Consider the following 27,848-nt stretch of genomic DNA (forward strand, 5'->3'; position numbering starts at 1 on the left):
TCCCTGATGCAGATAAACCAAATTTTATTTCTCGATCAGTTGGGATGTCTCGGAGTGCACCTTTTAGCACCTGTACATATTTATCACAAACAAAATGTACTCCCGTACAATAACCCCCAAGAAGGGGGAAAAATAGAAAAAAAGAAAATCAAATCTGTATGAAAAATGACTTCAGAAGAGCTAGCACCACCAATGAGTAAATATTATACATAATAGCCACATTAAACCGTACATCTTTCTTGGTGTATCCAAATAATAGTTAGGACCATAAACTCAAACATTCTGGAGCTACAAACATAGTCAAGAAATCATTAGCACCGCATAAAAACATTCCTCCTAAAGCAATTCTCAAGTTCAGTGCTCAAAACCATATTTGAGCAGCTGATTCACAGCAAAGATTTGACATTATTTTCTTCATTGGAATTTCATGGCACAAATAATGAGTAGGAATAGCACAATTATTGATACCTCGCAACCTCATTACTTAACCAATACCATAATACAACATTTTTAACCAATACCATAATACAACAAATTTTTTTTTTTTATTGCTTTCACTTTTCAGAGTTGGAATTACATAGCTACAATAGTCACACAAAGATGTACGAGTATGATTCTTACAATAAATACAGGGTAAGTTTTTATCAAATGCTGAGCTTCGGGCGGAAATCCGAGTCTACAAATGCTTTAGTGAATTCATCTGTACAAGCCATCCGGATGCGTTCAGGTGTCGCTGGATTGTCTAGAGGAAACCAGTCACTACAACCTACTTCTGCTCTTGCTGAAACTATAGCATCTTTTATAGCAAAAAGGACTGCTGAGGCAAGAAAGAATGGAGGTTCCCCCACAGCTTTAGATGAATGGATGGCCTTAGCATTTGGAGCACCCTTGTATAGCATACAAGAAAAGAGGTAAGCAAATGAAACAGCATTAAAGAGAGAAATATTTCCCCAAGAAAAACTTTGCGCAAAGATATAATCTCTAGACAGAATTCACCTTGACAAAGAACATTACCTGGAAAATGCACATAATACTGTTTACTTTAGTCTACACTACTGACTGCTTATAAATCAGGGAAATGCAACATTTTAGCTGCTTCACTTTACCAGCTCTTATATTTCCAGGTTCCCAAATTTCCTTTTTAGACTTGCTCCAAGGAAATTAGCTGAACTAAATTCTCTTTCACCAAAATCTAGCAATTTCTGTTTAGAAGCTAAGAATATTGCTTCTGGAACAAGAAGACAGAGAATTGAAAGTTGTATAATAAATATGTTCAAAGTTTTCCATACTTCTGATTAGCATCCGGTGCAGCTATTATTAGAGAAATAGTGCTCACCCATAGCATAGAGCTTCACCTCTCTTTAAGAAAATTGATTTAGTTTGCACAAGAAAATGCATTGCTAATGCTCGATTCTGTTCGGCCAAATTAAGATATATTTTGTTGCAAGCACGAAAGTCAATTAGGTACCAACAGATTGCATGACAATATGTACCACATTCAACTTGTGAACACTCTTTTTTAAGTAGATTGAAATGTAAAATGGATAACGGAATTTATTGTTTCCACCTTTACCAAAAACAGGATGTAAGAATTAAAATCATCCAAACCAAAACCAAAACCAAAAAAGCAACCAAAATGGAAAATAAACCATTTTAGAGCCTATGCACAAGCCAAGAAACAAGTATTGATAAGGTTTACCTAACTTTCTAAGGACCTTATATTTTCTTATTAACGATAAAATATTGCCTTCTATGACCATACCACTATTCAATGACACATTTTTTAACCATAACCCTGCAAAGACTACATAAATTTCAATGTAGGTGTGCATAGAATTTTGCATGCTGCTACTACATAAAAGGATGTTATTCGAATTCCAACTAATTGCTGACATATATCATGATAAAAAATCACATTCATCGGCTAAAGTGAGTTCAATAAGTGGTAAATATCAATTACTAAATCAGATTATCATCTAACCGACAATATTTGGAATTTGACATCCGTCCAATGCATCTTACAAGCGTACAACAATAGATATCAAAAAGATAGTAGCATGATTACCTTCAAAAGAGAAATGTTGAATTTAAGGGGCACATCATTGACAGAGGGAATTTTGTAATTTCCAGGACCACAAGTGTATAAGAAGCCAGCTGGAATCCACCTGTGTGCAGGATCTCCCCATTTCAACTCTTCCAATGCTGCCCATCCAAGACCTTGTATGAATGCTCCTTCAATCTGCATGCTCATATCCAAAATCAGATATTATTTCTTCATGAACGCAAGGAGAGATAGTTTTAGAGATCTTAAGGGAACTAAGGTCATCAGTTTATTTGTCATATAATATACTTCAGTTGGATACAGGGAATTATTCAGGGATCTCACATTCACCTCTCTTTCACGGATTTTGTTCTTCTTGTACAATCATTATCACTCCTGTCTCAGATCTATATTACAATATCATTATGCACCAAAACTCTCATGGACAGTTAAAAGTCTCAGGTTCTCAGGTAAAAGCGTAATAGCTAACCCTTCACTGGTGCTAGTCTTATACTAAGCGTCTAAAAAGCAATTAACTACAGAAAATCAACTGTCAACAAATAGATCCCTCTCTGGATGAACATCATAATGAATGAAACGCAAGTTTACTTCTCGGATTTCAGTGTGGCCCTGGCAAGAGTATGCTAGGGAAAAGTATGTTAAAATGTGGATAAAATCAGAACAATGGGAAAAAGGCAGTTCATAAATGTAACGGCAAGCATTCCAAGGATTGATCACGGGATGCCATCCTCCCTTAGGCCCAAGGAAGAAGGAACTTTACACTATTAACTGGAGATTGCAAATATTTGTGGCCATCTCTCAACCCGAATATATCCATAGGCACATACTCTTCCTATTTGTCAAAATGGCTGACTAGTGAACCTAGCTCATCTAATAAGCACTTTGTGTCAATATGCACCACAAAGTTGCCAAAACCTTGACCAAATTTCTCAATTGAATATACATCAACTTGAACTGCATCAAGTTGGCCAAAGCATCTGAGGCATCCTGAAAATCATTGAAAATTCCACATAAACACAATAATTTGTTAAAAAGATAATTCCTGTAGAAGTATTTGGGAGAACACTAGTTGATTTAAAGTGGCTGACTGCTCCCCTATCAATTAGTTAGATTTACGATTACAGCGATTCTTATATTCTAGTAGCAATGCACTCTAAGTTGAAGGCTGTGCATCATAAGCTCCTTTATTTTGCCCACTAGCTACAGCACCCAAACTGCAATGGCCATGATGCGGAATCCCCATATTCGCATCTGCTACTTAACCCATTGATGGATATATAAATGCGTTCCTGATTTCCATAATTGACGTAGGAGTTATATTTTACTCATCAACCCCCAACAGCAAATATATATCCAAATTAGTCGACACACTATACATGGGTTGTGCTGCTTGAGCAATTTCTCTCAAACAAAATCAAAGCCATATCTACAGGCTATTCTTCGTTATTGACAATTCTTGTCTTCTCTTCCATCTAACATACTTCCAAGTCATGAACTCCAATTAAAGATTAACATACAATATTCAAGAAGTTAACAATGAAACAGGAAGACGAATATATTTGTTTTGTCAACAAGAGAAAAATATCTACAAACAGCCAAGCCTTGAACAAGAGATAATTGCTAGTTTGTCACATATTGGACAATGGACATTCAGCTTGAGACAATGAAATGTTGAGGCAGTACTGTGAATATTTTAATGACCAAGCATGTCAAAAGTGTGAATGGCATATAAAAGGCAATGTCAAAAAAGACAACAGCAGATGGAATTTTTCTCTTTTGTATAGAACTGATTCCTCCTAAAATTGGCCTAATCTCTGTCAAAATATGATGATGCATCAATTATGAATGAGCTAAAAGTCACATTATAGTGGAACAGCCAATAAAATTTACTAGAAAAGCTGCATATAACATAAGCAACAGCATGAAGCTCATTCAAACCAAAAGCACAGAAAGCAGGTAGAATTCATTAAACCAAAGTCCAATTGACTTGGGGCCTGATCTCAACTGATTCAGATTTTTGTGAAAGCTGATTTTTAGAAGCCAAAATCAGAAACCAAAAAGCAGTTATCTTTTAGCTTGTGATTGTCCTTTGTCAGATTATAGAAAGCCAAAATCTTTAAAAAACATGTTAAGAACATTACATTATTGATTTTGTAAAATCAGAAGCCAAAAGCAGGTCCAAAAAATCAGTTGAGAACAGGCCCTCATGAGTGAAATATATGAATTTAAATTTCTATTACAGTTCATAAACATATTCCATGCACTATAGGAAGAAACATTTAAGCAACAGGTAGTTGCTTTAGACTTCCATTCGAGGTTTGGAAAAATGTGGTTTAGATAAACTGCAAGACATAAAGCTCAAAGAAGCAAAGTCTAAACCATCTTTTTTTTTTTTTGGCCATGAACCTTGGCAGAATGGCAAGGTTTGCAGCTTAAAATTATCATAGGTTGAAAGCTTTGAATTGATGTTTATTTAATCCCCATAGTTAGATTTTGAGATGTTAAAGGTGTTTGTTTTTATTTGTTTATTTATTTTTTTGTATTCAGATCCAGACAATTATTCAACTTTCATGAATTAACTGTTTCCACTTTAAGCGATTCTGGTGAGCCTATCTACAATATCTCTTTACAAACACCACCAAAAGAATAAGAATTAGTACACATACTCAGACACATCAGTGTGGATTTGACACAAAAACATTGGCACCAAGAACAGAAGCTATGACATACCACCATCTGATCACGATTACTCTCTGCAGTTAAAAGTGCACAAAAATCTAGCATTGGATGCAATAAAATATAATAGAGGGGTTGATGAGAGAATAACCTGCCCAACATCAATTGCAGGATTGAGAGAAAACCCCAAATCCAAGGTAACGTCTGCTTTTGTAGTGTGGAAATCTCCTGTCAACGTGTCAATTTCAACTTCAGCAAAAGCAGCTCCATAGGTGAAGTACCTGAATGGAATCCCTTCACCAGTTTTCCAATCAAAGCCAATATCAGGTGTAATAAAAAACCCATGGGCAGACAAGTCAATTCTCTCCATGTAGCAGGCATTTGCAAGCTGATAAAAATTCAGCCCACATAAAGTCAGTCACATATAATATTAGCTGCTCAGTGAAACAAAAACAGTGTTAAAATTCTCATTTTCCCCTTTTTATCCAGCTCCAAAAAGCAGGCAGAAAAGCTAAAGTCACAACCCGAGGAGAAAACCCAAAATCCTCTTAAAGATGGAACTAAAATTACAACTCAAAAAACTTTCTTATTCGAATTCACATGCTGCAATCCAATATGAACATGAAATATATTGCAGCATATTGAAGCAAACTTATATTGGGAAACTATCTCAAAAAGTAAAAAAGTGCAGAAAATCCAGACCGAAGCACACTATGGCCTTAGATATGCGCAATACTAATAATATCAGAAAAAAGAACAAAGATCTCTCCAGGTTGTATGTATAAGTGATAAAATAAAGAGCAGACATAAAACAACTTTTCCTCTGCTATAAACTGTTGAAAATTTTTTTTCACAGAATAATGATACTCTATGAGTTCACAGTGCGCCTAGCACTGAAAACTTCAAAAACTGAGAATTAGGACACTCATAACCTTCTTCCTCTGTTGCCCCAGTGCTATTCCACCCCCTTCCTGTTCTGACAATATAACCATTCGCCTAAACCCACTCAGCCTAATGCTGGCAATCCTACTTCTTCTCTCTGCCCCTGCGGCCCTCCCCCAAATTTCTCTGGAGACCTTACTTTCAACTGCAGTCTGCATTGCCTTCTAATTTCTTCTCCCACCCCCATTCAGCAATTGTTTCTCGGATCTACTACCCTCCCCTCCTGCTTCTGTCTTTCCTTTCTTTTACTGCTCCTCACCGGGGTGGTACTGATGCTTTGGAATGTTGATAATTGTTGGTTTGGTGGCCATGGTGGTGGGTTGTTGGTGGTGGTGGTCATTGATGCGATGGCTGTCATTGAAGGTGACAAAGAAGACCAAATAGGGGTGGAAGAGGAAATAGAAAATAAGAAAGGAACACTTTTTTTCTTTGAGCCTCTTATATAGGATAACAACCCTTTTTTTCATATATGCCTTTAATGCTTAGATTTTCTGTGCACATCAGGTTCGTATAGTTGACCAAAGGCCTGCAAACAGGAGCTGTTAATGAATATGGACCTTCCAGCAACTGCACATGAGCTCTTTTTTTATCAGGCAAAGTATAAGGAAAATCACTACACATATTGAACTTCTTCTGTTTTCCCCTCTGTACGTAAGCAGAGAAGTATATCGCATCAAAATATAAAACGGCATATTGTATTCTGGGCATTCGTCGCTTAATGGGGAAACTTCAACAAGATTTATCATTTGAGTCTCCTAACATTGGAGAGCCAGAGAGAAAAAGATGAGCACCAGCAATTGTTGATTGACAGACAGAAATTTAACGAGGCACTAGCAAATTAAAATTTCTGGAAGGGTATCTAAGTCTCACCACAACCACTCTTTTTGTACCACTAGGGGTGCTTATGGACCTGAATCAGTTAGTGTGGAACATTTTCTTTTCCCAGGAGTTCTGCTTTATTTTGAAGATTCAGACTAATAACTGCTCTTACACTATTTGGGTTGCTTGTCATCCATAAATCGTATATGAAACTGTTATGAAAGTCTATTTGGCATAAAATTTCTTTTCCGCCAGTAATGGTATATGAAAGTCTTTGAAACTGTTTAGACATGAGTTTGTTTGGATAGGAGTTTATTTGAATGATTTATTTGAGATAATTACTGTAGCACTTTTTGTGATGTGATGTATGTGAGATAAAAAGGTGATTGGAATTTGTGAAGCAAATTATTTTTTTTCAAATCATCTCAATCCAAACACACTTAATGTTCCGCCAGTAATGGTATATGAAAGTCTTTGAAACTGTTTAGATATGATCTTATTTGCCAAAATATTTTTTGTTTGCATCATAAACACGTTTTTCAAACACCTTTTTATCTTCCCAACCATCTTTTTATCTCACATACATCACATTACAAGAAGTGCTAGAGTGCTATTTCAAATAATTTTTCCAAACAATTTCCTATCCAAACATGCTCTTTATCTTTTTGTTATAAAGAATATTATGACCCACCGAACAGAGATCAGCAAGCAGAATAAGCCAAATACAATGAAAGCAGAGTGCACAAATAAAAATGTTTCATAGTGTAGCAAGTACCTCAGCAAAAGAGCTATAGTTACGTGTTGATGCAATGGGCTTCATCCTAACTTTTATTTGTTCACAAGCATCCAGAACTGCAGCACCATACATATCAGAACTTGCAGAAGCTGCTGTTGGAGTTGCATTTGGAACCTAGTAATATATAGCCATCAATGAAATCAGCAATCAGATTCAACAATACATGCACATGCCAAAGTGAAACAAAAGAAACTGGATAAGTTCAATCAGTCTAAAGAACTGATGATACAAAATTATAATTCAACCCAATGAACATGACTTCCTTTTAGCTTTGATGTCAATCAATTTTGAGCCTTAAGACTAATATATAACATGTCTATAGCAGCTTCAAATGGAGATGAAAATGGATATCTGCTGGCAATTCATAAGTTCAATCTCCAGTTTTGTTTTCATTGTAACCTAAGTTCTTCAAGGCCCCAGTCCAAGAGTTTTGTCTTTTGGGGCCCAGGCTCATAGTTTAGTTACTCGATCAATCTTAATACTTCCAGCTTTTCTTTTGCAAGACCAGTCTTCTAGCCAAATGCTTAGGAGTAAAGCACTTTTATTTAAACGGCAAACTGAAGTACACAGGAAATTACTTCATTGTGATGTAAAATCAACTAGTAGCTGCATACAATATACACCACCTCTACAACAGGAGATAAAAATCAGTGAAGAAGGAACTTTTGGCAGAAATGAAACATTGGTTTCCATATTTTGTATGATACCAGTCTCTCATGAGGGACTCATTACGTTTACCAAAAGTCATTCCCAAGGTTACCTAGATTCTGAGCTGTTCCAGAACGAGGAATAATCAGGTATCATAGAATTCTACGCAATCTAAATGCAGAAGGCTGGGCGTAAGGTTCTTTGGGGTACTTAGAAGGGACAAAGTTCAATACTCATGAAATGGTTCTCTAGATCATATCAGAAAAATCACTTTTTATGCAATTTTCCAGATAAACTATTCAAAACATCAACATTTAGATAAATAATTATGTGAAATTGTCTGATGAGGCACTAAAAAAAAAAAGCATGTATTCTAGGAGCATAACTTGACTCCAACTTTCGAACTCCAAAAGTGGAATTCCAAATCGTCAATAATACTTATTAGAATTGCACTTATCGAATTCAAAGTTCATCAGGACTCAAGCAATTAATGGTAACACAGTAGTAAAACCTAGATGTGATTCCTACATTTCTTTTATTCCGTTTCTATTTATTTTTACGTCGGATTGGTCTTCAAACTCATTAAGAAAAGCTGCATCATTTTTTATATCATGGCTATCATAAAAGAAGATAAAACAAAACTTAAACAAATAGATTTGGACTTGTCTCAACTTTTGAGACAACATAATGTTTTGGAGCAAGGAAACATATTAGTTATTGATTATGTGCTTAAGTTTCTTGAGCCGTTTGTTCAACATTCAGTTGTTGCAAGTCCTCAAAAAACAATTAATACATAAAAAGCTGGTCTGTAGTATGAAATTATGACGCAGTTGCAGGAAAAGAAGTTTTTGTCAACTAAAGGATGCTTTTTGAGCAAAGCTGTCAAGGTAAATCAGTACTTGAGTCATGGAAGGTTGGAAATGACGAAACTCAAGTAAAAAAAAAGAGCACTTAATGGACTTCATACTGAATAACCTAATCCAACTACAGCTATTTTAAGGTTATCCACACAAATAAAAACATTAGTTATGCCAGAATGAGATGTATGGATGTCCTTGGCCACAGCCCAGGGAAGCTGATGTTACATTAAGAACAACAAAGCCATCATGTTATACTAGGACAACCAAGCCATCTTACGAGGCTGAAGAAATCAAAACCTTAAATTCATCCTTGCCAGAGCAGGAAGAAATCAACCATGCTTTTAAAGATGGATCAGAGAAGCATGATAAACTTTTGATGCTTCAAGAATCCTCATCATTCATTTAACAAGAGCTGGAAAAACAGGATCTGATACTAATACTGCCACTAGAGTCAGAAAATTAGGTATATCTGTTGCTGATGTTGAATCTAAAGCTCCAACAAGGGTAATCCAGTTCTCAGCAATTTCTAATGAGATAGTTGAAGTTTGTGAAGCTTCAGCAGAACTGTTCTTCAGCAATTTACACAGAATATTATCATATAATCTCAAGACACTGCTCTTCATGAAAACTCAGTGAAGATTATACTTGAATGAAAGATCTTCTGATGAAAGTAGAGGTTGAAAAAGCAACTTTTGAAGGCAATACAGTAAGGGAAAACCTAAAAGATGCCATTGCAAAATCAAGCAATATTAATTTGGTGTTGTTCATTGACTTTTGGAATGAGATCTAAAGAAGTCCCTATTATTTGTTCCAACTACTCACTTTTTCATTGAAGTCTTGGGAAAAGATTGAGAAGCCAGATTTCAATGACCCTATCTTGGTGATAGAAGCACAAACCACTCATATCCAAGATGTCCATAATCAGATGCAACAGACAGGTAAAGATCATTAATTGTGATACTCCCGCACTATAGATGTTGACTTCAAGTATTCACCAAACAGGGGAGAACAATGCAGAATTAGGAAACCATGTTGGAATTTTCATTGGATGTAAGCTTTTTAGTACTCAGACCATAAGCACTACTAAGGCCCAAAGCCAAGAGTTCTATCATTTTTGGGGACCACAAACATAGTTTATTTGTTCAATTTTGCTACTTAAGCTTTGTTTTGTCAGTAGCTCCATATAAGACATGTTTTTGAAGTTTACTGACTGAACAAATTGGAGGCAGAAGTAGTGTTGCTTCAATCTTGATTGCCAGACTTGAAGTTAACAACCAAATAAAGACCACTGTCAATTCAAATTAGTCAAACACCTTGGTAAGAACTGGAGGCAACAGTAAATCAATATGGCAACAGTTCTTTAAAAGCATATGAGAGTATCCAAATGTAGAAGTAATTAGTATGGCAATACCTTGTCAGTACTCGTCTCTGAGATGAACACTGAACTCAGAGGAATATTAAAGGAAGAAGCTGCAATTTGAGCAACCTTTGTATGCAACCCTTGCCCCATTTCAACGCCCCCATGCGTTACTAAAACAGTTCCGTCTGTATAGACTTGAACAAGGGCACCAGCCTGTAGCCATTTAGGAGAACCTCATATCAAGTACTCATGTAGTATTTTTTCAGAAAGAAAATCATTTTGAAATAAGCTGAACCAAGGCAACTCCAGTTACACGACAGACCCAAAAAAATTGACAACAAAAGATCTCATTTCCAGTTCAAAGTTTCAGAAGAAACAGGAATGATTGTGCTAAAGAAAAAACATCTAAGGTGTCCCAGAATCAAATTCTTTTATATGATTATACAGCCTTCAAGCCCTTCTCAGAATTCTTAGATAAAGGTGCAAGGCAGCTCCATATGAGCCTGTTCTCAACTGATTCTGATTTTTGTAAAAGCTGACATTTGAAAGGACAAAATCAGAATCCAAAATGCAGGTATCTTGTAGCTTCTACTTTTGGCTTTTTTTAGCTTTACAAAAGCCAAAGGTTGATAGAAAAAGCAACTGAGAACATCACATAACTGATATTGTAAAATCAGAAGCTAAAAGCAGGTTCAAAAAATCAGTTGAGAACAGGCCCTATAAGTCTGGACAATAACGTTCACTTTTAGCAGCAAATAACAAGGAGAAATAAGACTGCTAATAAGGCCACAATTAAATTATCTGGACAGAAGGCTGGTCTGCATGTCCGATTGTAAATACTAAGAAGGCTGCAACCAGATTAAAGTCCAATGCAACACCAACCTGGTTCATAAACTTTGTAGTGAAAGAAATGCCAAACTTCGTAGGAATTAGAGCAATTCCACGTTTCTTCCATCGATTATTACTATTGAACTGATCAACTTCTTTGCGAGCGTTATAAAGATCACAAGATGTCTTCAACTCATTCCAGATACGGTCCAAGGTGAAGTGCTCTATCTTTTGTCCATAATGCAATACTGATCCTTCTCTCTGAAAATTTATTTCCTAAAAGAAGAAAAAATAGACACACGTAAGTTTTGTATGACGTTCAATACGTAGAAAAGTTCATTGATAAATGCCTTTCCATTCCCAATAATGACATCTTCACTCAAAGCTGCAATAATCATTACTAAGCATCTAAATTCGTGAAATCGGAAGGTATACCCTGATTTCTTCTGGGCTTTTCTTCAATTCCATAGCAATTCTCTGAACCCAGTTTTCAGTAATCAGCATGCCTTGTGGGCCACCAAATCCTCTGAAAGCCGTGTTACTAGGAAAATTAGTATAGCAGACCCTTCCATTAATTCTGACATTTGGTATCTCATAGACATTGTCTGAATGGAACATAGCACGCTCAAGTATAGCAAGTGACAGATCAAGTGAATTTCCACCATTATTGTATATTTCAAGATCCAATGCGAGGACCTTCCCATTGTTTGTAAAGCCAACCTACACCATATTATTCCAGGAAAATAAGAAGAAAAAATGAAGTTAACTCAGTCAAAAAAATAAAAAAGAAATAAAAGAAAACTGTAATAAAAAGTTTATCAATTACATCCAAAAGAATTTGGTTTGATATACGTCTCCTTTGAGAAAGAATTACATGAACTCAGGATAGAGTTCCAAAATGAGACAAGAAGGAACTAGGCACCACTTTGGCCTACTTCATTGACACATTCATCATCCACCAAATAATCCACAATGTACCATATAGTCCAACAAAATTTTTTCAGACATTGGAGGAGACCTCATTTCTCTGTAATTTATCACCCATACTTCTTTTGATAAGACTCAATTGATGACGTATTGAGAGTTTTCTACCCAAATTTCGGAAAATTTTATAGTGATCAGTGGCGAAGAAATGGAGAGTAATCAACAGCACCATCTCACTGAACAATCTAGGTCATTTATGAAAGTTTAAACTCAATTATTCACTCCTTGCTCAGTGTTTATATTAGTCATAGTCAAATCTAAAGATACCTTATAAATGTACGGACTCTTCAAATGTTTTGAAATTCCAATTTAATGGATAAGTCCCACTTATCACCACAATAGTGTTCTTATTAGACTTTCTTATTAAGTCAAAAGCTCTACAGTCTCATCTTCTATAAATTTCCAGTAGAACTACATTCCATGATCAAAAGAAGAAAAAGATGCAAACAAGAAAGATTTCTCTGACATCATGGTAATCCTTGGACCCCATATACTGGTGAGTTAATATAAAATCGAAATACAAAAACTTTATGGCATAGAATGAAGCTTATGGTTGATTCTGAAAGATAATTAGTACCTTATACTTTCCAAGAAAGCTGTGCCGCTGACCAGTAATCATCATGTCAATGTCACGGTCCAAAGTAAGTTTTACTGGCCGATTTAACAAATAGGATGCAATTGCAGCACTAGCAGCAAGGAAAGCTGATCTTGTTTCTTTTCCACCAAACCCACCACCAATTCTCTTTGTCTTGCAAACAACTTTTGACATTGGAAGTCCAAGAACGTGAGACACATACTTCTGGTGCTTTTGTGGAGCCTAAAAATGAAAATTTTATGTCACAACTATCTGCCAGAAAGAGCACTGACAAACAAATTTTATGAAAATACAAAACAAATTTAGAGAGAGAGAGAGTGCTATAGTCATTAAACTTAGCTTTCCATCATTTAAAGGCTTTCTTTACCAATTTCCTCCTGTGTTTTTATACTCCAAAAATTTTCTGCCTAAAAATGGTCACAGAAACAAAAATGAGGTGATTTTATTAGTCCCATTAGAGAATGAACAAGACTTCTCTGATGGTTACTGCAATGGTCGTTCAATTGTACAAGTGTCATCTTTCTCCTACATGCTTTTCATCTCAACTACTTTACCTTCATATATAAAGCAGAGGGAAGCAGAACAGGAATGATATTTGAGTGCACAAGAACATCGGTAAGTCAATTTTCTTTTATATGAGCATCATGCAAGCCAAAACGAGCCAATCACAGTACACTCCCAAACATACATATTCATCACTTTTCAACATCCTCCCCATCACATAACCAAATGAGCTGTTGTAAAGGTGTAGAACTGTCATCTTCCAAAACCACCAGCCAAGAGCAAAACAAAATGCAAGTTGCAACTAACTTTATAATGTATCTGTGGCTTTCCAAAGTGTATCGTAATGGTATGATATAATCACCAAACATTATCATTTGTTAATGAAGTGCACTGCATTGAAGAACCAACTAAATACATTCCAAGTACTTAAATCCCTTGCATATGCAAGAAATTTACAACCTGTTATGTTATGCTTTTATTAGTCCCATTAGAGAACGAACGAGACTTCTCTGATGGTTACTGCAATGGTCGTTCAATTGTACAAGTGTCATCTTTCTCCTACATGCTTTTCATCTCAACTACTTTACCTTCATATATAAAGCAGAGTGAAGCAGAACAGGAATGATATTTGAATGCACAAGAACATCGGTAAGTCAATTTTCTTTTATATGAGCATCATGCAAGCCAAAACGAGCCAATCACAGTACACTCCCAAACATACATATTCATCACTTTCACTTTTCAACATCCTCCCCATCACATAACCAAATGAGCTGCTGTAAAGGTGTAGAACTGCCATCTTCCAAACCACCAGCCAAGAGCAAAACAAAATGCAAGTTGCAACAAACTTTATAACGTATCTGCGGCTTTCCAAAGTGTATCGTAATGGAATGATATAATCACCAAACATTGTCATTTGTTAATGAAGTGCACTGCATTGAAGAACCAACTAAATGCATTCCAAGTACTTAAATCCCTTGCATATGCAAGAAATTTACAACCAGTTATGTTATGATACCCCAGAAATACACTGGACAAGTTCATTTCCATTAATAACTAAAGCCTGTGTCCTCAACAATGTCTCCTTTTCTTGTCTACCATGCAGTCGCGTTAGTAAATGCAAACCCCACACCATCTGAAGGACAACTACATTCACTTCAATAATTTACTATTGGAGAAACAAGAGTTAACAATTAAGGGGGAATGGTACATTCTGCTTCTAAAAGTGATAAAAGCAGAAGAACAAGACATTGAAGCAGTAGGCAATTTGCAAGGTAGGGCTGAAATAAGCAGAAAGCAAGGCGGTTGCCCATTTTTAGATCCATCAAAAATAAATAAATCACACAACTGGAGCAGGTGAGAGACACATGACACCATAGATTGTTAACAGAAAGATCACAATCATCATCTTGATTTATCAGAAGCTCCAAGTTCTACCCCACTCTGAAGCAATATCACATTTTCTACTTTGTTTTAACTGACAAGATAATGAATGGAGAAATAGTTTATAAACTGACACTAAAGCAAAGGCTGTAGAGATTAGAGAACACACATCCATGTGCTTCATTCAAGGCATAACAAGCAATGATACCTTTATCTGATTATGATGATGAAATGATAAAACTCAACAAGATCACTGCTTGTACTGAGACCAGGAAAAAAATGACTGCAATGTCAGTTCATTAAAAGTGGGAAAGACAAAGAAGAAGAACAGAACAAAATAACAGATCTTTGGACTCGTGAAATCTTGTTATTGCCACGTTCTGCCAACTTTACATCTATGAACTCTAAAAAGACAGAATCATATGTGGCCTTGGAAAAATCTTCTCGATAATTTAGCATCAGTGAGGCATGGGACTCGAAAATCCAGCACAATAATTTCATTAAAGCTGGGAAAGAAGAAGAAGAACGGAATACAAAAAAAAAAGATTATCTTTGGACTTGTGAAATCTTGTTATTGCCACATTCTGCCAACTTTATATTAATGAACTCTAAAAAGCCAGAATCATATGTGGTCTTGGCAAAATCTTCTCGATACTTTATCGCCAGTATGAGGCATGCGACTCCCAAAACCAGCACAATAATGATAAAGCTAGATAAGAATTTTAATGTTTATGTTACAGGAACAAGGAGACAGAGAGGCTACTTTGATTTCATTCAAGTGAAAAGAAAAGATCTTGGTGAAATCTTGCTATTGGCACATTCTGGTCAGTTTGCATGTATTAACTCTAAAATGCAAAAATTACATGTACTTTCTGCAGGATCGTCTATCTACTTTAGTGCCCGTATGAAGAATGGGATTCTTAAATCCAGCACTAGTATGCTTGTTAAAATTCTGCAAGTGCTTGCATGAAGCCATAGACAGGAGGGAGAGGTGGCAGGGGGGCGAAGAAACCACTTCTTTGTGTCCATTATTGAAAATCTTCCATGCTGTTCTTACACAAATAATTAACACATTCAAACATTGTGTTCCTCTAATTTTGCGGGTTTCCATTTGTTTTTCTCACTCAAAAAAATTCTTCAAAGTGTCTAAAAAAACTATCTGCAGCTATTAATCTTTCCTTTGGATTGGCGCATACAATAAATGTTACTATACACAAACATCTACTGGCATACAAAATTCAGATGCATACGAAGTTAGATGTTAACAGCTAAATTGTTCAAAATGTATTCATGCACCTTTATGCAGGTAGGGCTCTTCATCATTCTCATTCTCATTATAGAAAACCGTCAACAACAAAAGTTACCTAACTAATCCATGTATCATTCTCAACTGTAATGATGTTGTGTGAAAACAACATTAGATATTAAAAGTCACAAAAGAACCCCCAAAGGAACTCCACTAATGAAATATAGATGAAGAAAAAAATCAAAGCATTTGTACCTTGATGCCTTCCTTCCTCAGCTATTGCAGAGGAATTTATAGATACTAACTAGTGTTTAGAATCTATACTCATATAGAACTTGGAAATTAAGGTAAGATCATATAAAGGAGGTGAGAGTTTTGTACTTGGGTGGATGAAACCATATGAACCTCGTTGCCATTATCGACTGTCCATACTAAGCTGCTATTCGGCTCCAAGTAGAAATGTTCCTGACCACCGACCTGGACTTCCCCTTCCATGATTTTATCACACTGATCTGATTGAAAACACAGATCTACATCACCTTTCCTCAAACACTTTTCTGTATTAGGATGGAAACTGTTACAGTGAATGGCATCTTTCATAGATAAAATAGCTGGCAGTTCATCATACTCAATATGAACCCTTCTTGCAGCATTTTTTGCATTTTCATGTGTATCAGCAACAACTACTCCTATTACCTGAAGTGATAAGAACACAATTGAGACACTAGCAAATATACCAAAATTAATTTTGAGACTGGCATCCTTTTGAGTCCATAACTCAATTAACATATTTTTAAAAGGTGCAAATAACAGATGAATGATCACGAGTTTGTAATTTATGATAACAGGTATCTGGAGTTCTTTGCATATTCATAGCAAGACTTCCCAAGCTAGTTATGAGACCTCAATTAATAATCTTCTTCAATTTTTTCATCAGGTTTCTTGAACAAATACATCTGCATATTCTTCACCTGGACAGGTATCTTTGTTAAAAGGTTTTAATAGTTATCACCTGTTCATATTTTTCCAGCTAATAATGGTCTATCTTCACCTTTATTCAGTATTGCTGTGATTGTTCTAGTTATTTACAGCTAGTAAAATTCAGGGATTTGCATTGCTCAGTCTAACCAAGGTACAAAGGCTTGACTCTGCTTTGGGTATGTCTCCAAAAGCACTTAGTGACTTAGGCAAGAAGTGTCAGAGTTTATCGTGCATTAATGAAACTCTAACTGTGCAACAACTTGTAGATTTGTCAGTGACCATTCAGATATTTTAACAAGAGTCCAACTATTTGGTAAAACACAATTATGTCTCGCTGATTACCAAAACTTTAATCCATCTACAACAGAAAAAAGAAACTTCAAAACATAATATCTACCTGACCAACACAAGTGACAAATTCCGAGGCAAAAAGTTCCTCATCTGCAATGACAGGCCCAATATTATTGTTACCAGGAATATCTTTAGCAAAAAAGATTCCAGCAAACCCAGGTGAAGACTTGGCTCCAGAATCGTCAATAGACAGTATACGTGCATGAGGCTTTTTACTTAGCACCAAAGCAGCATACAAACTGTTGGGAGGCACTGGGGTATCATCAGTATATTCTGCCTCTCCTGAAACCTGTAAACAATTAAAGTATCACCTAAGACCTCAGAATATTCATTTCTTCAAAAATCCCATACTCAAGCATAAGAATCTAACCTAACTACTGCCAAAAATTTCTAATTAGTTCAAAACATCAAAATAGAGCAAATATAAGCAAGTATTGCCAAAAAGGAACTGCAGTGGATTCACATAATTCAAATGACTGAGGCAAAACTTTTAACAGCAAAGAAATGAACAACCAAACAAATCAAGAAGATTCTTTGTGCTTGCAGATAGAAAACATGACATTATGCATGAAACAATTAAACCAGTGTACACTGGTGTAGCAACCAAAACCCCATGCCCTAAAGGAAGCCTCTGCTTGTGTAGCATATGGCACTTCAGTAAAGACAACAGGTATCAGGGACGGATAGAGCTAGATAAACTATGTGAACCATCCCAACTAAACTTTACATGATCGCATGAGGTAATAAAACTAGCTAGACAATTGCTCTCTTTACAGGGTATGGCACAAAATGTTTAAGTCACAATTTGTCCATCCCCGTCAAGGCAATAGAGCATATCCCATATTTAGCTGGCTCTTTCTCTAACATGCATGCAGAAGAATAAATACAAAAGAGCTGTTAAAAATCATAGATACTGTTGTCGAGCATTTCCCTTCATATCAAACTTACACAAATTCAAAATTGTGTGGACAGTAAATTTTGTGATTTGTCATCTACAACTTTAACAAGTTCATTACTTCATAGAGGTTCATATGACACCAACAAGTTCATGGCAGTTGAAATCCATGTTAATAGAAAAACATATGTCACAATCTACAAGACAAAAGATTAAATGCTTTTAAAACAAAAGAAAGATTAAAGATTAACTAAAATCAGGAGTATGAAAAAGAAAGTTATGCTGTCATATCAAAAGCAGAGTACAGATAGTTATTCCATTTACCAAGTGTTAACACCAGTGATGAACGAAAGCTAAAGAGCAGACAGCAACAACAAAATTAGCTGTTCCATGTGTTCACATGGTCAAATTAGCTGAAACCTGTAAATTTGAAGCATCGAATTATATGCTGAAGTAAAGAAAGCCAAACAACATGAAAACCAACAAATGCTAGCATCTAATCGCAAACCAATAATAAGGCTAGCAAATTCTGTCAATGACCTAGTAATATATTACGCAACTTTGTCTTCTCACAAAGATATCGGACTTGACCATAGTTGCTGATACAATATATAGCTCTTGTTTGATGCATGATTCTTTTTTTTTATTTTTTGGTAAGTGAGAGGTCTTGAACCCAAGACCTCTTCCTTACAACCCCTCCCACCTTACCGCCCACCCCAACCATCCCCCCCTGATGCATGAAATTTTGCAACTGTCAATCAGGCAAGTAGTAAATGCAAGAAATTAACAATTACAACATCAACCATCCGATTTCTCCTCTACTCTTTCTTTTTGCTTTCCTTTTTTTTTATTTTTTTTGGTGCAGGTTGAGAAAATTCTTGCCTGAAGTTTCGATGAAAGATGGACTTCAGGAGACCCTACAGCAGTTCCATGTTTTGTTATGTCAAAGTCCTGACTTCCAGTTACAGATGTTCGATGAAATGGTTGTATGGCTGAGAGATGGGATGAAGGAATGCCTGAAGGACAGGATGTTTGTCCATCAACGTGGTGACATACCCACAAGAAAAATTTGAAGAAGAAACTAAGTGTTAAAGATTTTCTGAACTCAACCATTCCGCCAGGAGCATTTTCTTTCAACACAATGTCCTCCTGTAGAACTTCCAAAGCATCCTGCATTAGCTCCTTGCTCCAAGTATTTCCAATCAGAAATAGTTTTGTTTTATATGCAAAAAGGGGAACAGGAGCTACACCACCATAAACAATTGAAGCATCAGAAACTACCCACTTTGTATCCCTCTGTTCAAGAAGAACCCTCATTCCAGCATTAACAATTGCAATATCATCATCCCTCCGGTGAGCTTGCTTAAATTCCTTGACAAACTCATATTGCTTATTCCAAGGTAAAAACACTGAGTGCAGGATTTCACTACTAGCCATATCCACCTTGCGATAACCTAGGAAAAACTTTTCAGCCGGGCATGTTCTAATGTTCCCTTTGCCATCAACGATGCGGAACTTTGCTCCTGCAGCCATCCAAAGAGGATTCAAGTCTGATATTGGACTGGCAGTACAGATATTTCCACCAATAGATGCAGCATTCCTTATTTGTGTTCCGGCAAACCATTTGATCTGCTCAATGAGAGCTCTACATGATGAAGTCTCATAGGGAGGACGCTTGTCTGAAACAGTTTGCAGTACTTTCATGAGCTCTGAAAGTTTAACAGCAGCACCTATTTCCATACCTTCATCATTGAGACTCAACTGGTTAAGTTCAGGGATGTGTGCAATATATATCAAAGCCCGATATTCCATCCTTTTGAGCCTCATTTCAATACCTACCTCAGTGTTACCTACAACTAATTTTGCATCTGGATATCTTGCTTTTAGGTCTAATACATGCTGAAGCTTCAAAGGCCTATACCACTTCAGGCCATTTAGTCCAGTTAGACATAAATAAGTTAGTTTTCTCAATAAAAGCTCAGGGGGGAATATAAGCTCTTTGTTGGTGAATATCGTTCCATCAGTATCACTATAGGAGACTGGACTATAATCATCAACAGAGCACCTATCTGTTTTTAGCTTCTCATCTTCATTTCCTGGTTTCAACCCACAAGAACATGGCTTTCCAGTTGAAGGGCATATAAACTGACCACTATGGCCTTCCAAGGCTCCATTAACATATAAGCTGTCATTAGTCTTGGCAAACACTCGAAATGCATCAACAATGGGTCTATAACCTGTACATCGACAAAGATTTCCAGCAAGGCTTTCTTCAATCTGCTCTAGTGTTGGTGGTTCTTGAGACGACCGTAGCAATGCGTAAATGGACATAATGAAACCAGGAGTGCAAAATCCACACTGTGAGCCATGAGAACGTGCTAAGGATTCCTGCAAAATAATCAAAGAAGAAACAACACCAAATTCACAATCAAGTAAAGCATCCAAGGGTTTCTGACTTATAATTGACCTCCAAATAATCAATACCACGTCAAACCAGAAGGTGTTAATGGAAACCTACCACTCTCATATCTCAAATTACTGATCCTGTCACCTCTGGAATTACTGATCCATTTTTCCTTTTCTTTTTCTTTATGGTTGCACAAGTATACTTAAAAAAAGTTTGTCTCCATTATAGTTCAATAATTCTCTAGACAAGGAAAAAAAAAAATCACACGCATGACTGGTTGCAAATCATGCATGCATAAATTAGGTAAACAACCTGGATAGGATGTAGGCCACGCCTGCAATTCCCAACACCCTCCACTGTTATTACATGCATCCCTTCAACAGAATATAGAGGAGCCAGACACGCATTAATTGCTTGGTGCCTAGAAATTTAATGAGGATCAAAAACAATGATGTCAGATGATGTCAATCTATGAAACATTTGCATCAAATGAATTTAAATTATTAGCTAGTCCAACAAGAGAAATAAGATTAAATAACAAATAGAGCACCACACATCGCAACACACAAATCATGTAGAAAATAAATTCATAGTGGGAAAAGGCGGACAAAAAAGTTGAAGCAAAACCTTGTAAATAAGGTGTAACCCAAGAGTTCTAATGGAAAACGAATATAATGAATTTCATGTGATTTCATGCACAGGCAATGCCGTAGTCCTCTGTACTTATATTTTGCTTTTAGAAGTTAAACTGTTTTCACAGGTATGAAATGCATATTCAACCAAAAGAAATACAATTCTTGCAGCTCATCACACACAGCTATTTATTTTTTGGCTTATCACAAAAATTATAACATAATCCACATAAAAAAATCAAATGTTGGAAAAGAGCATAATCAATTCCTTGCTTGTAAGGTAAGTGTAATAGCCATTCACGGTTACAAAGAGAGAATATAACATTATGGAAAGATACAGTCGTATCACATTTAAGTCATGAATTTCTGCTTCTATCTAACAAGCCACACATCAGCAAAGGTAGAATTATGAGGAATAGAGTCTGTATACAACTACCACAGGATGATAGCATTTCTTCTGAATGAGACACTGACAGAACGTGAAAAGAATAAGTAATGTATTGGTCAATGACCAAACTCTGGGTTTTTATGCAAATTCATGAAAAACCTTAATCAGGAGCTAATCTTGCTTGAAACCTGAAATTCAATGAGATGGACTCAAAGAAGAAGACAATAGTTATTTAAACGTCAAAAGATAATGAATGAAATACATGCTAAACATGAATATGAATAGAAATCAGCTATATGATGGGATCCTTTGATTCAATAAAATCCTTCCTCCAGAGCATATGAAAGTTTTCTAGATGTAATTTAATTTCTTGAAGCTCTCCACAAATCAAGAATACAAGAGAACTATCTCTCAAGCTAATAGAGTTTTGATAACCTCGTGTTAGGCTGCATACCTAATTTTAGTTGCTCTAGAATCATATCACTCGCAAAGTATCTCACTCAACTCTTGCTCTCCTATTTACATTGTAGTGGAAATATGAGTAATCATTGGGTAAAGAGGAAGAAAATCCTATAATGTGAGAATAACCAGAATATATCGCAGACTGGTGGAGAATGCCAATCTATTTTGTACGGCCATGTTGTGGACTGCATTTACATCTGATATCAAATTGAAGTTCGACAAACGAGTGAGAAAAAAGTGTTTTTTTTTTGTTTTGTGGGGGGGGGGGGGGGCGCTGCTCTGATCCATGATCACAATATGTGGTTTTTTGGCAAATCCATGGAACTCGTTTTGTTGCAAACCTCAATTTCTATGAAATGAACCCAAAGAAGAAGAAAATAGTCACTTAAATGGCAAAAGACACCGAACCAAAATATAAGCTACACCCAAATAGTTATAAAGTCATTAAATCATTGTATTCCTAATTTAATGCCTTGCTTATCCTTATCTCCTAGTCAAAACTTATAGTAGAATTTCTTCTGGTGACAAGTTGGAAGTCCAAAAAGTGGAACATGAAATACATGATGTCCACTCAAGGAGGACTTGCACAAAATTGATGGAACCTAAGCATGAAATATTGATGATCAAATAGCACATTTTTTCCTCAGAGGGTGAAGGGGAAATCATTCATGCAACACCGTGCACCAAACCCCCAAAAGAGCAATATACCTTTCAAGACAATTTTTTTGCCAAAAACATTTTATGGGGTAAAGCACAAAGTCAAACTCTATTTGATGCTTAAAGCTTAAAATAACAATGCTAGTTGCTCATGCTTACACTGTAAAACAATAGCAGATTTTAAAATATGTCAGGTTGCTTTACAAACATCACATAGTACACTGCTAAGAATTTCAGAAATAAGGACACAACCAGTCAAGGACCACAGTCAATCACATCTAGTATACATTAATAGACACTCATGTAACACATGCATGGTAAACTTACTCATTACTGAATTTTGTGAACAAGGTTTAAACATTTATGTCTTACTATACATGAGGAGGAGGTTGTACGAAATGCATTATCCTTTTACATTTTAACAATCATAGAAAAGCTTACATGTTAACATTTCGATGGAAAAAATATATTTTGCATTACACAATCATCAATGAAAGTAACTAGCAGTATTTTATATGTAGCTACAGTTTTAGCACCTGACTTGGAAATGCCTTTGCCTACCATCATGCAGTCCACTTGAGCTTTTGTTGTTAGAGAGGAATTCATAGTCAGTACTACTTAATTATCTACAATTCCAAAATGGTAAAGTGTCTATAATTAATAGTTGAAATTAAAACTCTATTAAGAAAAATATTATCGCAAACTTGTGCCAGATTGTAATATGTAGCTGCTCACGAAATAGTTCAGATGAAAATCAAATATTTGTGCTTGAATTTTGACTTAGAAACTTAAGCTCAGTCATGTATCGAAGACGCATCTGGAGCCATCCTTTAGCGTTCATCACACATTCAAGGTGATCACAAAAAACAAGCAGAAACCTTTACATTACTTTTCTTTCCATATCTATCTCAATTTAGTACCTTAAGCGAACATCAAGCAATGAAAAGGAGAAAAACAAAGCAAGAAGAGTCTCTGGAACAATATCTACACTGTCAGCAAGTGCCTGGAGCAGGTATGTGGTCTTTTTGTGGGAGAGAGAGAGAGAGAGAGACTCACACACATTTCTTTTTGTTTTGATCAAAAAAAGAAACCATGACAGTGCATGCCCCACAACCACCTTCACCGCATCCTAGCTTGGTACCAGTCAAACCTATACCTAGATTACCATTCAGAAAGCAAGACAGATATAATAGTTAGTTATAAGAAACACCCAAAATGTTTAAGTACAGAGAAAATTTAAAGGAGATAGGGAGCTGGGAAGTCACATTGCATAAAGTCTAATAAAAACACAAAAAACCAAGCAACTTCAACCCTTGCACCCAAATCCATGTTATTGTAACTGTTTAGGAATGACCAGGTCCTATATCAAGAAATTAGAGTTTTTTTAATTACAGAAATGTTAGTATAAGTTCACGATCTGTGCATCTTAACAACCATAATGATGTCTAACAAAGAACACAAAACACCCTACCTCAGGTCTTTACCAAGTTATGAGCAGAAATACCTAAACAATGACAAAGAGAATCAAGCACGTGAAAGAATGATGGAGATAAATTTAAAAAAGCTAAATAACCTCAATGTGTCACATTTGTTAAATGTTCCTAAAATGAACTTCGTCCTCTATAAAATGTTTAAGAGTGTATAAAGAAATACAAGTAGTCAACATATCACTATATTGAGCTGACCAATATCCCAAGATCCAAAAACGTACTAATAGTCTAGTAAGGAAAGAATAATCAAATGTCCAGATACATGATAACGCATCTCGAATAGTAAGTATTCCTTGTCGATCTGAGACATTTATCATTCACAGATATGACTTGCTTTATTCCATTCCCAAGGTCTATGTATACTAGCAGAGAAGCACCCCTTTTTGGCAGGGAAAATTAGCATAAACGAGAAAGAAACTCTAAGACAAGAATACTTGCTCAGTGGTTGCCTCTCCATTAGTCAGTATATGATGTTATCTAAGCCAAAGAGAACTATAAACATTATCAACTTATTTCCATTTCCTTAATGTTCATCAGAACAGAACCCTTGGGTATATCCAGCAAGAAAATGGACATCTTCAAGCAACAAAATTACCACAGCAAAAAATAATTAAAATAACAAACACGATTGCTTAATACAACAGCCAACAATACATCTATCAACCTCTGGTGACAGCTAAACGATACAGGACTTCCTGTCATCCCAAACTGGCTAACTATATCTCATGTTACATACTCACCTTATTTAATTATCTTCGTCCTATTGTCATATCTAATCCACCTTTTTTTTTATAATTTTCTCCATTATGAACACATTTGGAATCAGAAGAAATTAGGATCTTGGACATTCATAATCCACAAAGAAACTAAAATTCAATCAGTAAGTATGAGCATAATTGAATGGCCATACTTAAACAATTTCAGAATTAAGCCACAGTATCAGACACACAAAACCATTGCTTCACCAGTGAATTCCTACTCAATCAGTCAACATAAGCAATTCTCGCAGCCATCTTATGTCAACTTGAAACTATACTTTTTGCTTGAGAAAACTTTCAAGAACTAAACTACAGTAGCAGACACACAAAACCATTGTTTCACCTGTGCCCAGCCATCTTATCGCCTACTTAAAAACTAATCTCCTTGCTTAAGAAACTTCCAGCAAGTCAAAATTTAAATTCTAAAGAATTTTTCAATTTGGGCATGGCCTCAAACCTTTTTCCCATAAGGGTTATTATCACTTTACCCCCTTAACGTTTGGTGCTACTATTAATTTCCCCCTTAACGTTATCTTTTAGTCACTTTACTCCTAAGACTAACGGTCAAACTTAACGGAGTTTGTTAATTAAAGTGAAAAGACATGTTGAACCCTTAAAATTATTATCACTTTACCCCATAAAATATAGTCTCATTATCAATTTACCCCATAGTGTTATTTTTTTAGACAATTTATCCTACCATTAAACCAACTTAGCAAGTTAAAAAATTTTAGAAGAAAATACCCTCCTCTTTGCATAATAAAAATAATAAAAAATTTAAAGTGACTCTTCTCCTTTTTAGTATCAAGAAAAAATGTCAAAGTATTAATTTTTTTCTTCTTAGCAATCTTATTAATATTGAAAAAAAATAGAAAGATGGAAGGGGGAGGGGGAGAGGGAGAGAGAGAGAGCTCAATTCTTTTTTTAAAAATTACAAATAAAAAAGAATTAAATACTTTTATTATTTTAAAATTATTTCACTTTTTTGTTTACCACCAAATTCCAATCCTAATCTCGACATCCTTAAAGTAATACGATAATGTTAGACTTTTCTTTATTTTTTTTTTTGCAAAATCTAATTTTTTGTCTCCTTCTTTCCTATCTCTTTTTCTTTTCCTAGTATTAATAAATTTGAAAAAAAGAAATTTGAGAAAATTCATTTATTTTTATGTTTTCAATCTCTTAAAGTGAAAAAAGGAAGAATAACCATTCCAACTTTTTTATTTTTAATTATATATAAAAAATGGTAAATATATTTAAAATTTTTTGATCATACTAGTTAGATTAACGGTGATGTAAAATGTCTAGAAAATAATGTTAGAAATTAAAGTGATTATATCACTATAATCTAAACGAATAAAGTGATAATAACAATGTAGTAATGCTATAAAATAAAAGGGAATTGTTGTCCAAAATTTCTTAACATGTTGAGTTGGATTACTTATGAGGATAAAGTGATTAAAAGATAACGTTAGGGGGTAAACTGATAGTAGTGATATAGTTTAAAGGGATAAAGTGATAATAACCCTTCCCATAATTACCATTATCTTACCCATGATTCAAATTACTCATCATAATCCCCTATGAATGATGGAACACAATAGCAGACAATACATATTTATTGTTGATAGAATTTAAACTTATGAGCAATTTAAACGGAAAAATAAACCAAAGAAAAAATCAACAACAACAACAACGAATCGAACAAGGAAGATCTCCCATAAATTAGCCTTCCAAATTACCTCTGAGATACTCAAGAAGAGTCAAATGAGCCAATCCATCAGGCAAAACTCGACGGACACCATTAACATATAAGATTGCTTCCTTTGACTCCTCTACTTCCGTCCTCACCATTTCAGTGTCCTCCAAAGACCCCATTTAGTCTCCGTGCTCAAGACTCTTTTGAGTACGATCAAATTGGAAATTTTCTGCCGCTATATCTGTACTGTACTGTATCGGTCGACACAATCAGCCAGATGAGAAATTCTACAAGTCGAAGACGACGCAGACGGAGATGCCCGGACAAGAAGAAAAAAAATAGTTATTTTATTTTGGATCCAGAACTCTTTTGCAGTTCCAATTTAACCTCAGAATTATTTTAAAACAGAATTGTTCGAAGGAAAATGTTATTTGCACTTTTACTATTTATTTTATTATATATTCTAATAAACGAAAACTACACATTTTTCTTTCTAAATTTTTGAATTGGGTCATGGGATGGGTAATCATTTGACCTCTTCACATTTAATTGTGGTTAGGCCATGGTTTAATTTTAGGCTAAAACATGGCTAGAATTAGAGATTTTGGTTTAAATAAATATGTTTTGTTAGGGTCGTAAAATTAGTATTTTAAATGTCAAGCGTGTAAAATTTCTTTTGGTAAAATATGAGGAATGTTTGTGTCATTTTTCATTCTTTTATTACAACAAAGTCCTTCAGGTATTCTCACGATTGCTTTGCTTCCTTATTTTCATGATTACTGATTAACCAACAAAGGTAAGCAATTCTTATCTAGGATGTAGGAACTTTGTGACACATTATATTTATTTCTTACATAGGTACGTAAATGTCCGATTTGGCTAATTTTAGATCCTAATTTTTGAGTAAAAATAAATTATGGTACTTGTACATTTTCTTTCAAGAATATTTAAGTGATTTGTACAATAGAATTTTTATACATCATTTGGGAGATGACTTCTTGAAATTAAAATAAGAGTAATGTAACTATTACTTAATTAGTTATAAAAAAAAAGTTAGAAAAAGTTCTAAGAATTAATTACTAATGGGAACGAATATTAGTAACATAGTGAGTATCTATATCCATGTGTATTGCAGGAGAGGTTTTAATGAAGGTCTCTTCGATGGCTTCTAAATCTCCCATACTTTTTTTTCTAGATTTTTCATTTACTTTAATATATAAATTCAATTAAAAAGTTTGAAATAGTATGATTTACAACTAACTAGTATTGCAACCCGTGCTATGCACGGATTTACGTTTAATATAATTATAATAGTAAATGAATTATTTATATTAGTTACATGAAAAAAGGTTAAAAAAATTAAAAGAGTGCTATTTTAGTATCTAATTTATATTGTATTTATGTACTTTATTTAAAACCTTAACG

At 35.2% G+C, this 27,848-nt stretch overlaps 1 protein-coding gene across 2 annotated transcripts; it reads right to left on the bottom strand.

Annotated features, from left to right (window-relative positions):
- Window positions 1-430: 430 nt before the first annotated feature.
- Window positions 431-26,722, bottom strand: LOC113777820 (xanthine dehydrogenase 1-like). 2 transcript variants are annotated; one of them, XM_027323027.1, is made up of 14 exons: window positions 26,467-26,722; window positions 23,533-23,632; window positions 20,650-20,758; window positions 18,813-20,318; window positions 17,082-17,324; window positions 16,085-16,399; window positions 12,553-12,792; window positions 11,427-11,711; window positions 11,046-11,267; window positions 10,215-10,376; window positions 7,275-7,409; window positions 4,890-5,126; window positions 2,066-2,239; window positions 431-887 (listed from the first exon to the last, which is right to left on the bottom strand). In XM_027323027.1, exons 1-14 carry the CDS (start codon window positions 26,600-26,602, stop codon window positions 645-647), a joined length of 4,107 nt encoding a protein of 1,368 aa, XP_027178828.1. In that variant the 5' UTR covers window positions 26,603-26,722; the 3' UTR covers window positions 431-644. The 2 variants fall into 2 exon arrangements, with proteins under 2 accessions (XP_027178828.1, XP_027178830.1); XM_027323029.1 differs by lacking the exon at window positions 26,467-26,722 and having other exon boundaries at window positions 23,537-23,605.
- Between the last annotated feature and the right edge of the window lie 1,126 nt (window positions 26,723-27,848).

Source organism: Coffea eugenioides, chromosome 7 (assembly GCF_003713205.1).
Source record: "Coffea eugenioides isolate CCC68of chromosome 7, Ceug_1.0, whole genome shotgun sequence".
Classification (NCBI taxonomy): domain Eukaryota; kingdom Viridiplantae; phylum Streptophyta; class Magnoliopsida; order Gentianales; family Rubiaceae; genus Coffea; species Coffea eugenioides.